Source organism: Misgurnus anguillicaudatus, chromosome 9 (assembly GCF_027580225.2).
Source record: "Misgurnus anguillicaudatus chromosome 9, ASM2758022v2, whole genome shotgun sequence".
Lineage (NCBI taxonomy): Eukaryota > Metazoa > Chordata > Actinopteri > Cypriniformes > Cobitidae > Misgurnus > Misgurnus anguillicaudatus.
Genome location: NC_073345.2, coordinates 15,340,959 through 15,355,324, shown reverse-complemented (window position 1 = coordinate 15,355,324; position 14,366 = coordinate 15,340,959). Strand labels below are relative to the sequence as shown.

The following is a 14,366-nucleotide window of genomic DNA, read 5'->3' as shown; positions in this document are numbered from 1 at the left end:
TATTATTTTTCAATCAAGCATTAATTTGACTGCTGGGAAGTTCAGCGTGCCCCCGATAAGAGGAGCCTGAATTTGATTATTCTCACACAATATACATAATTCATAGCTTTAGCATTGCAGATTTGTCCATGAAACAATTTTTCTTCCAACCATTCACACTGTGCTGATTTATAATAATGGGACAAATTTCAGACTGTGGGTAAGGAAGTGTCACAGCAAGAAAGTGTCTGTATTTGAAAAAGTATGTGTCAAATGGGAAAAAATGTCTATAAACATAAATCCCAACTATGGCTTTTGCCTGTGATCTAAGCAGAGATGCAGATATCCTTCTGAAGATGTCATAGATTTTATTTTATTCGCAGTGTCAAGCCCCTCCCCCTGACAAACATGATATTGCCGGGTAAATTTCTCTGTTTATTTTCGGCAGTAAAGATGGTTTGTGTCTTGTGGTGCTGTTGGTTGGGGCAGAAACACCCTGTAGACCCTGTTTGATCCACATCCCCCACCTCTTCCTCTCTGCTCAGTGTGTGTAAAGCGATAAAAATCATGCTTTTGTGCGCACACACACACACGCACGCATGTGGTGTATTTCAGCCCCTTCAGCTTTAGTCTCTGGTGGGCCGCTTCACTATTAGTTAAAGAGAGAAGCACGGCCTTAAACACATGCAGGTGTCTCAGGATACTTTGATAAATATATCTGCTATCCGGAGACACTGTATCATCAAGCGAAGCAGTTATACAGCGATGCTAAATGAATAATGCATGCAGGTCTGGATACCTGGATCTGCTCCAGATTTGGTAACCCAAATATGTCTATAGAATTATATAATCCATTTTATATCATTCAAGTTAACACTGACTGTATTAACTATAAACACAATTTGATTTATCAATGCATGTTATTGTGGAGAATAAAATATTCCTCAAGGACTGTAATTCAGTTGGGTCATGGTTAATGCATATTTTCACATTTTTATAGTGTGCCATTTTATTATATTATATTTATTTATTAACATGTTTACTGAATTTTTACAGAAATATTATTATAACCACAGCAAGATAGCTTTTTTATCTCAAACAAAACAGATTTTATATAAGATTGTATCTATACAAACCAGTCACTTACCAGTTGAACCAGTTTCTTAAAAACAACAGGAGTGAGGCATTATTTTAATAAGATTTTACACAGTAGAGTATTGCACATTTTTTGTCCTCATAAATAGATTTAATCTTATAAAGCCAAAGTTTTCTTTAATATTGGAAATGTAGTCAATTAATGTTAACAGGCGTCATATTAAATTAGACATGCATTTTCATCTTGCATGGAAATGGCTCTTAAGTTTGACATTACATATTAATGACGAATGCATTATATATTTAAAAAATATTTACATGTGTATATGCATTTTTATTTATATAAATAATATATACACATTTTTTTTCTTATAGGGGACATATCATGAAAATCTGACTTTTTCCATGTTTGAGATCAACCCAGTAACTAAGTTTTGATAAACCATTCTCTGTAAGCATGTGAAAAAATATGTCATTGAAATTCAGCTTCCCTTGTGATGTCAGAAGGGGATAATACCACCCCTTAATCTGTACTATCCAACTGCCTATACTGCCATTTAGTGAAGAGATCAGCTCATTTGCATTTTAAAGGACACACCTAAAACAGCACATTTTTGCACACACCTACAAAGTGGCAATTTTAAAATGTTATAATAAATTATCGATATAATATTTTGAGCTAAAACTTCACATATGTGCTCTGGGGACACCAAAGATTTATTTGACAGCTTAAAAAAGTATTGTGAAATGTCCACTTTAAAATTTTATATGCATGTATGTGTGTTTATATATACATAATTATTATACATTACACACACACACACACACACACACACACACACACACACACACACACACACACACACACACACACACACACACACACACACACACACACACACACACACACACACACACACACACACATACACTTACCTAAAGGATTATTAGGAAAACCTGTTCAATTTCTCATTAATGCAATTATCTAAACAACCAATCACATGGCAGTTGCTTCAATGCATTTAGGGGTGTGGTCCTGGCCAAGACAATCTCCTGAACTCCAAACTGAACGTCAGAATGGGAAAGAAAGGTGATTTAAGCAATTTTGAGCGTGGCATGGTTGTTGGTGCCAGATGGGCCGGTCTGAGTATTTCACAATCTGCTCAGTGACTGGGATTTTCACGCACAACCATTTCTGGGGTTTACAAAGAATGGTGTGAAAAGGGAAAAACATCCAGTATGTGGCAGTTCTGTGGGCTAAAATGGCTTGTTGATGCTAGAGGTCAGAGGAGAATGGGCCGACTGATTTACGCTGATAGAAGAGCAACTTGGTCTGAAATAACCACTTGTTACAACCGAGGTATGCAGCAAAGCATTTGTGAAGCCACAACACGCACAACCTTGAGGCGGATGGGCTACAACAGCAGAAGACCCCACCGGGGACCACGCATCTCCACTACAAATAGGAAAAAGAGGCTACAATTTGCACAAGCTCACCAAAATTGGACAGTTGAAGACTGTAAAAATGTTGCGTGGTCTGATTGGTCTCGATTTCTGTTGAGACATTCAGATGGTAGAGTCAGAATTTGGGGTAAACAGAATGAGAACATGGATCCATCATGCCTTGTTACCACTGTGCAGGCTGGTGGTGGTGGTGTAATTTTGTGGGGGATGTTTTCTTGGCACACTTTAGGCCCCTAAGTGCCAATTGGGCATTGTTTAAATGCCATGGCCTACCTGAGCATTGTTTCTGACCATGTCCATCCCTTTATGACCACCATGTACCCATCCTTTGATGGCTACTTCCAGCAGGATAATCCACCATGTCACAAAGCTCGAATCATCTCAAATTGGTTTCTTGAACATGACAATGAGTTCACTGTACTAAAATGGCCCCCACAGATCTCAACCCGATAGAGCATCTTTGGGATGTGGTGGAACGGGAGATTCATGTCCTGGATGTGCATCCCACAAATCTCAATCAACTGCAAGATGCTATCCTATCAATATGGGCCAACATTTCTAAAGAATGCTTTCAGGAACTTGTTGAATCAATGCCACGTAGACATAAGGCAGTTTTGAAGGCAAAAGGGATTCAAACACAGTATTAGTATGGTGTTCCTAATAATCCTTTAGGTGAGTGTATGATGTAAACAAAAATATTATTCTGCACAAGATTAGTTGCGATTAGTTATTATGATGCCCTAGCGACCATCAACCAAAAACTCCAATCATGGAGAAACATCTTGTGAGAATCAAGGCTCTGCCCGAAGGGTCAGATCTCATCAGCTGTAGCAGCAGGTCACACCTGGACATACTGTCACTATCTGTATCCTCTTCCTTGACAGCTGCATTTGGAAAGATATAAAACTCATATCGACCGTAAATCCACCTCTGTTGTTCAGGCCGTTGCCACTTTCACTTTGGGAATGGCTGACAAATAAAAGCAGGGCTTGACCTTATTCTTCACATATTAGAGCCAAAAGATTAAGAGGTAGTGTAAAGCTCCCCTTCTCCATATTGGTCCTTAGATAGTCTAGATAGTTTGTTTTGTGTGTGTGGTTTATTTAATCAAAAACAGATTGTACCACAATGATGGATCAGTTTTAAAAAATGTATTTTGTATAAAACTCAGCACTGCAACAGTCCGACTTTACCCTAAGAGCCGTGATGGTGGTGGGATCCCGGATTCTGCCTTCTTCATCCTTTAGATTGTAGCCCTCTGGTCGTTTATCACGCTCGCTAATTTTCCAAAGCTTCACAGTTTTATCTGGAAAAAGAGATGAGGTGAGTGACAACAGGAGAAAGAGGAAATGGTGTTTGTGATGTCAGGATCAGAAAAAAGTGATGTGCTAACTCAATGGAAACAAATAGACGGGAGATAAATCAGGTACGATTAATGTCTAACAATTAAGCTAATGAAAGCCTGCTACTGCCAGTATCCCCAACTGCTCCAGACTAAACTTTAATGCATGCTGGGTAGTGAAAACTGTCAGATTGGGTTGCTCACCATTGGTGGAGAGAAGGAAATACGCAGCGTTCTGTTGAGGGAGCCAGCGGATCTTATTGATCTTCTCCTCGATCTCCAAGCTTTTCAAGTAGTCAAACTCGGGCTCGTGACTCTGAAAGGTGCTGTAAACATTGTATTCTCCTCGTCGATGAGGCTGGTTTTTACTCTAAGCAGAATAAACAAGATAAAATGACCAAATCTGTCAATGCTGAAGAATACAAATATACACAACTGTTAAACTGTTAAAAGTTTTGAGTCTCTCACTTAAGCTTTATTAAAGAGATAGTTCACACAAAAATGAAAATGACTCCATGATTTACTCACTCTCAGGCCATCGTCTGTTTTTATTCAGACAAACACGATCAGAGTTATATTAGAAAATGTCCTGGCCATGGCTGTAGCCAGGGTTTGAGAAGTAGTAGGGTCCAGGGTGGGGTGTTAAGAATTAACAAATGCTATCACACGTTAGCCTGAGTTTCCCCATGCTGCCTTGTGTGCAAATTTATTCACACTGCAAGTCTAGCATGGAAACTATGGACCAATTTTGCCCCTGAAATAGGGAACTAATCACAGAATGGGGAGGGGGCAGCAAGACGATGACGACGTCTATGCGACACAACAAAGCAGTTTTGTATATCCAACAACGCAGCAGACGCGAAGTTACTTTTCGATGCAGCCTTACCGTGGGTTCACACCAGTCGTGTTTGAGGCATCAAATTCGCGTCTAGTTTGCCGCTTGAACATACTGAGTTAACTTGCGTCATTCACACTTGAAAGCCGCGCGTGAAATTCTAGTCATAAAGACATTCATGCAGAAATTCGCATCATGGGAGGGCCTTCCATAGGCTTCTACTACTCCGCTCGCTTCCTATATTCACATCACTACGAGAGCAAGCTCCTGATTGGTGCGTTTTTGAAATGCTCCCTTCCTATATTCACATCACTACTAGAGCAAGCTCCTGATTGGTGCGTTTTTCCGACAGAATTAAAAATTTTCAATTTTTGCAGCACCTTTGCAGCACCAACGCTCCATGAGGCGGAATCGCACCTACCGTGCCGCACTTAACTCCTCATTCGCACTGCAAGACCTCCAGACGCGCATTACTGCGTCTTTACATTGACTTAAAATTGAAATAACTAGCGCTTGACGCCTCTACCGCGGCTGGTCTGAACGCAGCATAAGACAGGGTTCTAAGTAGTTTTACACGCAAGTTTATTTAAAAAAAAAGAGCAACTTTTGGCGTTAAACAATTTCATATCCAAGAGATGGCAAGACATGATAGCCATGGAGTTTTATAGGACCAACCTGCTAGGCATCGTCATCGACGAAGTACAATTAACTTATAAATGCTAAGTGGTATTTATTAATATCATATTATCATTATTCCTGTACTGTGGATGTCACAGTGCCACTAAGTTGTGTTGCTTTTCAATATCAATATACAGCTACCATTTTAGTTGCATAGCTTTCACCTGTGTGCACATGTAACTTTACCTGATAAAAGTTGTTGTTGACGCTTGAATATACGTCGCTGTACATACGTCATCTGGTAAAATTGAAAAGATTGGCTAGGAGCTTCATACAGACACATTTGATAGAAATTGGTAGTGCCCAATAAACGGCTCTGGGCATTCGTAAACCACGCCTCAAATACAAGATAATGAGCATGTGGTTCCCAGACCATGTCTCATTCTGAGACTGGTCTGGTGCTAGCCAGTATAATTTCACGTGGGAAAAGTGCACTTAAATACAAGACACTTTTTTAAGTACACTTCTAAGTGTACTCAGCTGTGCTATTTTGAGACACCATTTATTTCAACACAATTAAAAATCTATTACTGGTATTGTATACTTTTCAAGCTGCTTTTTCTTTATTGTTCTGTACAAGCCATCCATTTCAAAGACATTTTAATTAAACACAATTTTAGTTTGTAATAAAAGAAAATGTTTGCACAAATATTTACACTAAAAACTAACTTCAGGCATACACGTTTAGATCAAAAGGTTTCAAAATTTTTACTTTTAAAATGTGTCATGCTTAATTTAATGCGTGACCTCATTGTTTCTGTTCGTTTCAAGTATATCATTCATGATAAATCTCACATTATTACACGACTGCAGTAAAAACGGCAATTAACATTTAAATGTTTGAAGTTGATACTTTATATAGGACATAATCAGCAAAAACCAAGATCGATTGGAAATTCACAAGTTAATATTAAATCCCTCCGTAGCTCTTTTAAAGCCAAAATAATTTCACGCTTAAAACGTTATAATTTTTTCCAGGCAATAAAACGTACGCTAGGCAGACTGTGAATCTCAAAGCACAACGGTGGTCTGGGGTACGAGGAAAATCTCAATAGCAATCAAAGCACGCAAACCTTCAGGGTCAGTGTTCACCTTGGGATGCATCTAAATCAATAAGCCGAGAGAAGACGGGGGTATTAATGGAAACAGATTTGCCCTCTGTGGGTGTGAGGGGGTTAAAGGGGGTCTGATACACAGTGGGTCATGAATCATAGTGTGAGGATTAACAGACACCATGAAATCTCTTTAACGCTGATGGCGATGGGATAGGAGGAGGGGTGGACAGCGGGGTTTCACACGTTCATGCTGCTAGACAAAACACTGAGGGGGCTTGAAACCGTTTCCAGACACAACATCCTACAGAACACGATTCAAAACCACCAAATACAAATATTTTTTATAGTTTATAGTAACCTGTACTGTTACCTCCTGTTCTCTTTGGAAGACCACAACTCGTCCACCTTTATCCCCAGTGGCCAGAAGCTCTCCTGTAGAGTTAAACTCAACCGTTGATATGATGTCAGCTGTGAAGTAAACAAAGAAAATTACTCTATTATTCATATTGTTTACTGAGATATTACACATACATCTAAATAAAATCCAGTTTTAATGCGAGATCACCTTCATTCACCAAATGCTTTCCCTACCCACCCGATTTCTCCACCCCTCACCCCCTTCTATGTAAATCCCGCCAAATATCATCCAACAACATTATCATCTAAACCAGATTGGAGACCTTTGAAATGTAACGTGAAGTAAACACAAAGAGATAGATTGCACTGGACATGAAGCAGATAGCACGTCGATATGTAATGTTGTCTCGGGGATAAACGCGTGACATGACAAGCAAAGAGACATTTGAGAGCATTGATCTGAGATTCAACAGTGTGACAGAATCTCTTATACACGCTCATGAGAGATGTTAATAAAGGTCAGTGTGATCAGACACATCCTGCCTGCGTACACACAGATAAATCTTCTGCTATTGATATCTTTTAGACAGGCTGTAATGTTTGTGGATCCGAACGCATAACAATAAACATTATTCTTTACCTGTGCTACAACACACACCTTTCTAATATCCGTCATCTCTCTGAACTGTAAGTGACCCAGCTTCAGACCTACAAAAGATGCTTGACACTTCAAAGAGCCTCATAGCTGGATGAGTCCCATTGTGAGATGATACTGTGTCTAATCGGCAGCCCACCACGGGGAGAAAAGTGGGCCAGGGTTCATTAATGCAACTCACAAAACAACAGAGAGAGACAAATCAGCGTTGTGACTAAAATGCTTTGTTATGCCGACAAAACATTTGTATGTTAAATACAACATGATAGTAAATCAGAGCTCTATTAAATATACAAATATTGTTTGGCATTGTGTTGAGCTTTCAGTTATCTGTTTCCAAAATAAACTGCAGGTTTGATCCCCTTTTGACCCAGCTAACATACAACAACAGTTTCAGATCACACAATCCCATCATACGCTCTGGGGTATTCTTGAATGCCAAAAGAACGAACGAATTGAATCGCGTCACCTCACAACGCTTGTTTTTAACCCGATCGATTCCTACCTTTCACACATCTGCCTTGGTCTTCCTCAGTGAGATGCATCGGTTTCTGTGGTTTTCAGATATAAAGCTGCTGTGCGGTCTTTAATACTGAGGACTGTTTCTGCTTTGCTAACGGCAGTTCTCTCTCTCTCTCTCTCTCTCTCTCTCTCTCTCTCTCTCTCTCTCTCTCTATTTGGCGCAGGTAACTCTGTTTAACCCACAATGCAATGCAATCTTAAAATGAGTCGAGTGCCCCCGATACAGTCTGAAAACATTTGCATGTATTCCGAACAAAGAAATGATATTTGATATATGAAATATTTGTTTTTTCATTTCGAGGATTGAAAGAGAGAGGAAGAGAGAGCTAGACAGGGAAAAGGAGGCTGTAACTAAAGCAAAAAAACGAGGAATTGAAAAGCCTTGTTGTTATTTCAGCCCGCTACATCTCTTTATATCGTCTGGCGCAGAATTTAAGTGCAGCGTTACCGTGGCAACCCTTCTTTGGACTAAAACAAGAGCTGGGTGCGATTCTTGTAAAGACTTTGTTCTTGCCGTGCGAACTGGCAGCGAAGTGAATCCAAAGCATAAAAAACGTCAAGTAATGTGCGGGTCACATTTCGAAGAAAATAAATTATTTAAGAAAATCTCAGTGTTAAAATGAAATAATTAGTTATGTGTTTTATCCATTTTTTACTGCCTTAAAAATGTTGATAATTTTTATTTAAAAAAACAAATTGTATTATAGTATTTTACTGTAATAAAGTCACGACTTTAATGAGAAAACGATAAGAATTAAAATAATAAAAAATACAGATGCTTAAAGGTTGAAAAACATGTCAAAAAATATATTGGCCAAAAACTTAATTTACAGGGACACTCCACTTTTTTGCATATTTTTGAATATACTTATTTTCCAGCTCCTCTAGAGTTAAACATTTGATTTTTACCATTTTGGAATCCATTCAGCTGATTTCTGGGTCTGGCGCTAACACTTTTAGCATAGCTTAGCATAATCCATTGAATCCGATTAGAACATTAGCATTGTGCCTAAAAAAAATAACCAAAGAGTTTCAATATTTTTCCTATTTAAAACTTGACTTCTGGAGTTACATCTTATACTAAGACTGACGCAAAATTAAAAGTTGTGATTTTCTAGGTAGGGCAGATATGGTTAGGAACTATACTCTCATTCTGGCGTAATAATTAAGGACTTTGCTGCCGTAACATGGCTGCAGGCGGCGCAATGATATTACGCAGCAGCCTAAAATAGTCCCCTGCTATTGAAAGACACTAAGTACACGATGTAACTACAAAAAAGTCAAGTTTTAAATAGAAAAAATATCGAAACCCTTTGGTTATTTTTAGTGCGATGCTAATGGTCTAATCAGATTCAATGGATTGTGCTAAGCTATGCTAAAAGTGGTAGCGCCAGAGCCGGAGGACAGCTGAATGGAGTCCAAAACGGTAAAAATCAAATGTTTAACTCTAGGGGAGCTGGAAAATCAGAATTTTTGTGTCCCTTTAAAGTAAGGTTTATTATTTAAGCAATATCGCTTGAGTAGGAGTGTGATATAGCTCTATATCATCACGGCTGTGATTAGGCCAGAGGCAAGCACAGCCGTGATGATATAGAGCTATATCACACGACTCCGAGAGCGATATTGCTTTTATACAACAGTTCAACGGCAAACGTTTGAAAAACGAAAACTAGAAAACAACAACGGAGTTATTTTAAAAGCCTCTTTGTTTGAGAACTACTTCTTCCGCCACGGATTTGAGGGCGGCCAGAATGACAGGTAAAACTTTCGGCTGCTTTGAAGCTCATAACAACTCAATGGACGGAAAAGCCGTTACTTTATATTACCGTTTCTTGGTCACAAAGTGTAGTTTTAAGATTAGTTCAGTCGAGAATGTATATGTATTATATTTAAATCTGCAGTCGATTAGTAAAGATAGCGCCTGTTTGAACGTTTGCTTAGTGAGATTCGGTACGAATGAGAACCAAAGCATGAGCGGACGTCAGTGTTCACTCGCCCCGCTGACCACCGCCCTCTCTGGGCTACATCTCTGACAGAGATACCCTGGCTCTCATGTTGGCCTTGTTTGTTTATGATCGTCAAAATGAGATCAAATCAGCAGTATTTGGTGTCATGATCAAACTATTACTTGTTTTTTAATTCATATTTAGTGTCTTTTGTGTTGTTATTGTTTTGGCGCGAGGTAAAAGTTAATAAAACTACTTGTATAACGTTACTGTTGCTTTCTCATTTATTCTTAACGTGATACGAGCACTCGATTATTATTATTAAACTTTGTTCTTGTCAGTACTATATAAAACGGTTTTTATAAGTGTCAGAGAGATGTTTTTGCATGCTGCTTATAAATAACATTATACCAGTGGCGATATCTCATAACATGTTTTAATAGTCACGTCCCGATAAAGTAAATGATCAATGTCCACATTTAAAAGCTGCGGTGCTTACCTGCAGTTCCACGGTGTTTTCGCGTTCTGATAAGAAATATAGCTCCAGAAAAAAAAACGAGTGTTTATATTCCTCTTTCCAAGTGTTAATCGTCCACACGATGTGACAAGACATTTCTCCCATTAACTTTAACGTAACATCCAAGAGCGCTGATCTTTGACGGAATAACTTCCGATTGGGGATTCAGACTGATTTATGAGCTAGTAAACTAATGAGACACACGGAGAGTGATTCACACAGCACGTCTGTGTTTTTCCATTCAGAGATGAGCCTGCTTAGGACCTCCATTCACTAGGTGGCGGAATGATACAAAAGGTGAAGCGGTTACAGTGCCGATATCAGCACAATATCGCATAGCTCTTAGCCAATCAGATTCGAGAACCAGAAAGAACTGTTCTATAATTATATTTATTTATATAAATCGTATGTAATAGGCATGATTGGCTGAATCTTGAAAAAACATCACAACTCTATTGAACAAACAATAGTTGACGTGCTTGCATATCTATGGTCCTTGACCTTGCCCAAAATCTTGTTCTTAGTGGCTTTTCTATTTGTCCACACACTCAATGTAACCACCACTCGTAAAAATGGTTGTATTGTCTCCGAAAGGATTAGTCGGAGGAAACGTAAAGTTCTTGGATAGCTAAGTAGTAAGCATTGAAAACAGAGGAGCTTGCTTGAATGAAAGAAAAGACTTAATGTTGCTGAGCTAAACACTGGCTGTCTATAACAAAAGCAAAGCCGCTGTACTGAGAGGTAATGAGCGTTTCTTTTGAAATTGTCAATGGACATCTACAGCAGCAGCACTCTTCTTAAGTTTCGGCTGATCAATGTCTACGCCTTACAGACACTCACTGAATACAGACACAAAATACACATGCAAGGAAATTTTGTGCCTTTAAAAAAAACACATCACATGACAACAGTTTGTCTTTGTATACAAAACATGATTTGTGACCCATTCAGACACATGTGCCATACATCTCTTATTGGAACACACCATAGACAGATGAAACAAGCATATCAGAGACACAAAGCATCATGGGGTGGAGTGAGAGAAAGAGGCGGTGGGATTGGGGGTGGAATAATTACATCCAAATCATATTCAGATTCCTCGCAGAAGCAGAATACTAAATGAGCTTTTGGAGACGTGATAACACGCTGACCTAATTAAACCCCTGGAGTAAACTGTGTTTGGAGTACTTATCATCACATTGATTCACTTTATTTTTTGGGAGAGATTAACAAAAATGTTGCTGACTAAAAATGAATAAAAAAAACCTTAGCATTATCGAATCATTAATGTGCTTGGATCTCAACATGTGACTGTAAACAAAGACTATAACATCATAAGCTGATATAACTGATTCCTCCACTGCTTTTTGTAAAAGGGATAGTTCACACCAGAAGAAAAATTTGATCATAAATCACAAACCCCCATGTGGTTCCAAACTCGTAAATCCATCGACTTCGGAATAAATATTTAGATATTTTTGATGAAAACCATGAGGCTTGTGACAGTACTTAATGCTGCGTATACACCAGCCGCAGTAGAGAGTGAGTGATTTCAATGTTAAGTCAATGTGAAGACGTTAATGGGCATTTAGCGTTGCGCGTTAGATGCGATTTCGCCTCAGTCGCGCGTCTAGTTCACGCGAATGCTGCAAATTGAGCATTGCCGTGGGAAACATGCGAGTTAAAAAATTTGTACTTTGGTGGAAAAACGTGCTGCGTTAACCAATCAGGAGCTTGCTCTAGTAGTGACGTGATTACAGGAAGCGAACGGAGTCGCAGAAGCTCCTCCCCCATGACGCGAATTTCCGCGTGAATGTCTCGATGACTAGAATTTCAAGCGCAGCTTTTCACGCGTGAATGAAGCGAGTAAACTCAAAATGTTCAAGCGGCAAACTAGATGCGGTGGACGCGAATTTTGGCCTCAAACGCGGCTGGTGTGAACCCACAGTTAGACTGCTACTCAAAGTTATGATAAATCAACTGCGATAATGAATGTGATATTGCCCAGCGTGTCAGTGAACTACGAGTTGTGTAGGAAACGCCACTATTCAAGCCCAGAAAAGAAAGACAGACATGACCAAAAGAGTTCATGCATCATCAGTGGTGCAATCAAAATATCATGAAGCATCGAGAACACTTTTGTGCGCGAAGAAAACAAAAATAACAACTTAATTGGACAATTTATTTTCATTCTTGGACCGTTCACGAGCAGACTACAAGTTCATGCCATGACCTCCTGACGTAGTTGCTTGGCATATGGATACACAGACTGTTTTGGCGAAGTCTTTCATTCTTTTCTGGGCTTGAATAGCATCAGTTCAATAGCAGTCTATAGGACCATGACTGGATTTGGGTTCTTTGACATGGAAATATTTATAATTAAAAAATCTAAAAAATAAAAAGCTTCATTGCATGTTATACTTTTAAAATTTACAGTAACGAAACATGTGGTATTCGGTGATCATTGGTAAATGTACAGACAATAATAAGGAATATAAATGTGTCCAAGACCAATTTTCTCATCCTCCGCAACAATTTTCAATCATTGTTTAAGCCCTCACAGAACTAACATTTTCAAAAAACTTGTTGGAAGATACATAACTGACTGTGACACTCAAGATGGCTAACAGGTAAGCAGTTCTTATTTTTTCTCTCCAGATAAAAGTTGAAATTTTGTTTGTCATAGTACCTAGACAACTTATTAGTTCCCTTTCAGTCGGTCACTACGACGTCACGTCGTGACCGACGAATTGGGAACTCGCTTAGAGAGACCAATCTGCTTCGAATACTACTAAAACGCCAATGAACTTGGCATTGAGATATTTGCATAATGCTGGCGCCGCCCCGCGAGGTGCGTATATAAGGAGCACGTGCAAATAGGAAATCAGCTTTTTATCGCTTCGAAAGCCGGCTTTATCTGACTGAGAAGCTACTCTCTGCTCTTCTGGGAACGGTTGCTGAAGTTGATTGACAGGCAGTACTAACACAGCGGACGCTCGCAGTATTCCACTGCTCTGCATATTTTTTGTTTTGAGTTTAGTGTGTGCGTTGCCTTTCCCTGTGCGCATCATCAGCTGAGCACCTAAAGAGTGATTTCCCTAAAAGAGTGATACGTGAGAGCTCTGTGTCTTTTTAAAGACAGCCACTCTCTCGTATATTCGGAGATCAGCGTCCTATTCAGGATTGCTTTTCGTCCGTGCGATCTTGGATGTGAGAGGTATAAGGTTTCCAGTTACGGTCACGAGCGCTGTCTTCATGCTTGGGCATCAAGCACTCTGAGGCTGCGCTCGTGGAGAGTTTTTGTTCTCTCTGTGAGAGCATAACCCTCTTGGATTGCGGAGACGACTGTCGTTTCTACGGGAATGCTGTCCGCGTCTTTGCAGTGCTGACACCGCCATGGTGCGACTGTCAAGCGCTCGCATGACGCTCTTCGCATCACTACGCTGAGGAGGACGGAGGATGCGTCCTCCACCTACCGGCCTTTCATCCTCAGCCGGTTGAGGTTCCGGTGGAGACGGCAGAGTCGTGTTCTACGATGTCTGCCGAATCCATTGGACCTCCTTCTGGTCCCGTTCACTTCTGCAGCATCAGAGGGGTGTCCAATTTCCTCCGAAGTGGAGTCGTTCCGGAGATGGCGGCCGTGCCCGCTCGAGCGGCGGTAACGGTAGAGTTGGAGGGGTTAATTCAATTCAATTTTTTTCAATTCAATTTTATTTATATAGCGCTTTTCACAATACTCAATTGTTTCAAAGCAGCTTTACATTAATAGAAGCAGTAAAAGCACAGAAAAATGACAGATAGCACAACATAATACACAATAGCATAAGCTGTCAAATTTGCTGAGGCTATGACTCGACATTATGAACGAGCGTATTACTAATGTAACGTCTAGGAGAAGATGCTAAATTAAGCCCAAGCAGG

At 39.7% G+C, this 14,366-nt stretch overlaps 1 protein-coding gene across 3 annotated transcripts in view; it reads right to left on the bottom strand.

Annotated features, from left to right (window-relative positions):
* The window catches only part of ppp2r2bb (protein phosphatase 2, regulatory subunit B, beta b), an 82,219-nt gene that overhangs the window by 8,101 nt on the left and 59,752 nt on the right, over positions 1 to 14,366 (bottom strand). For 2 of the 3 annotated variants that reach the window (XM_055181190.2, XM_055181191.2), the window contains exons 2-4: positions 6,819 to 6,916; positions 4,085 to 4,250; positions 3,732 to 3,844 (exon numbers count right to left, since the gene is read on the bottom strand). In XM_055181190.2, the coding sequence (XP_055037165.2) occupies positions 3,732 to 3,844; positions 4,085 to 4,250; positions 6,819 to 6,916 (377 nt within the window). Of the gene's footprint in view, positions 1 to 3,731; positions 3,845 to 4,084; positions 4,251 to 6,818; positions 6,917 to 7,965; positions 8,390 to 14,366 lie in introns of those variants that run through there. The other variant, XM_055181192.2, reaches the window with a different exon arrangement.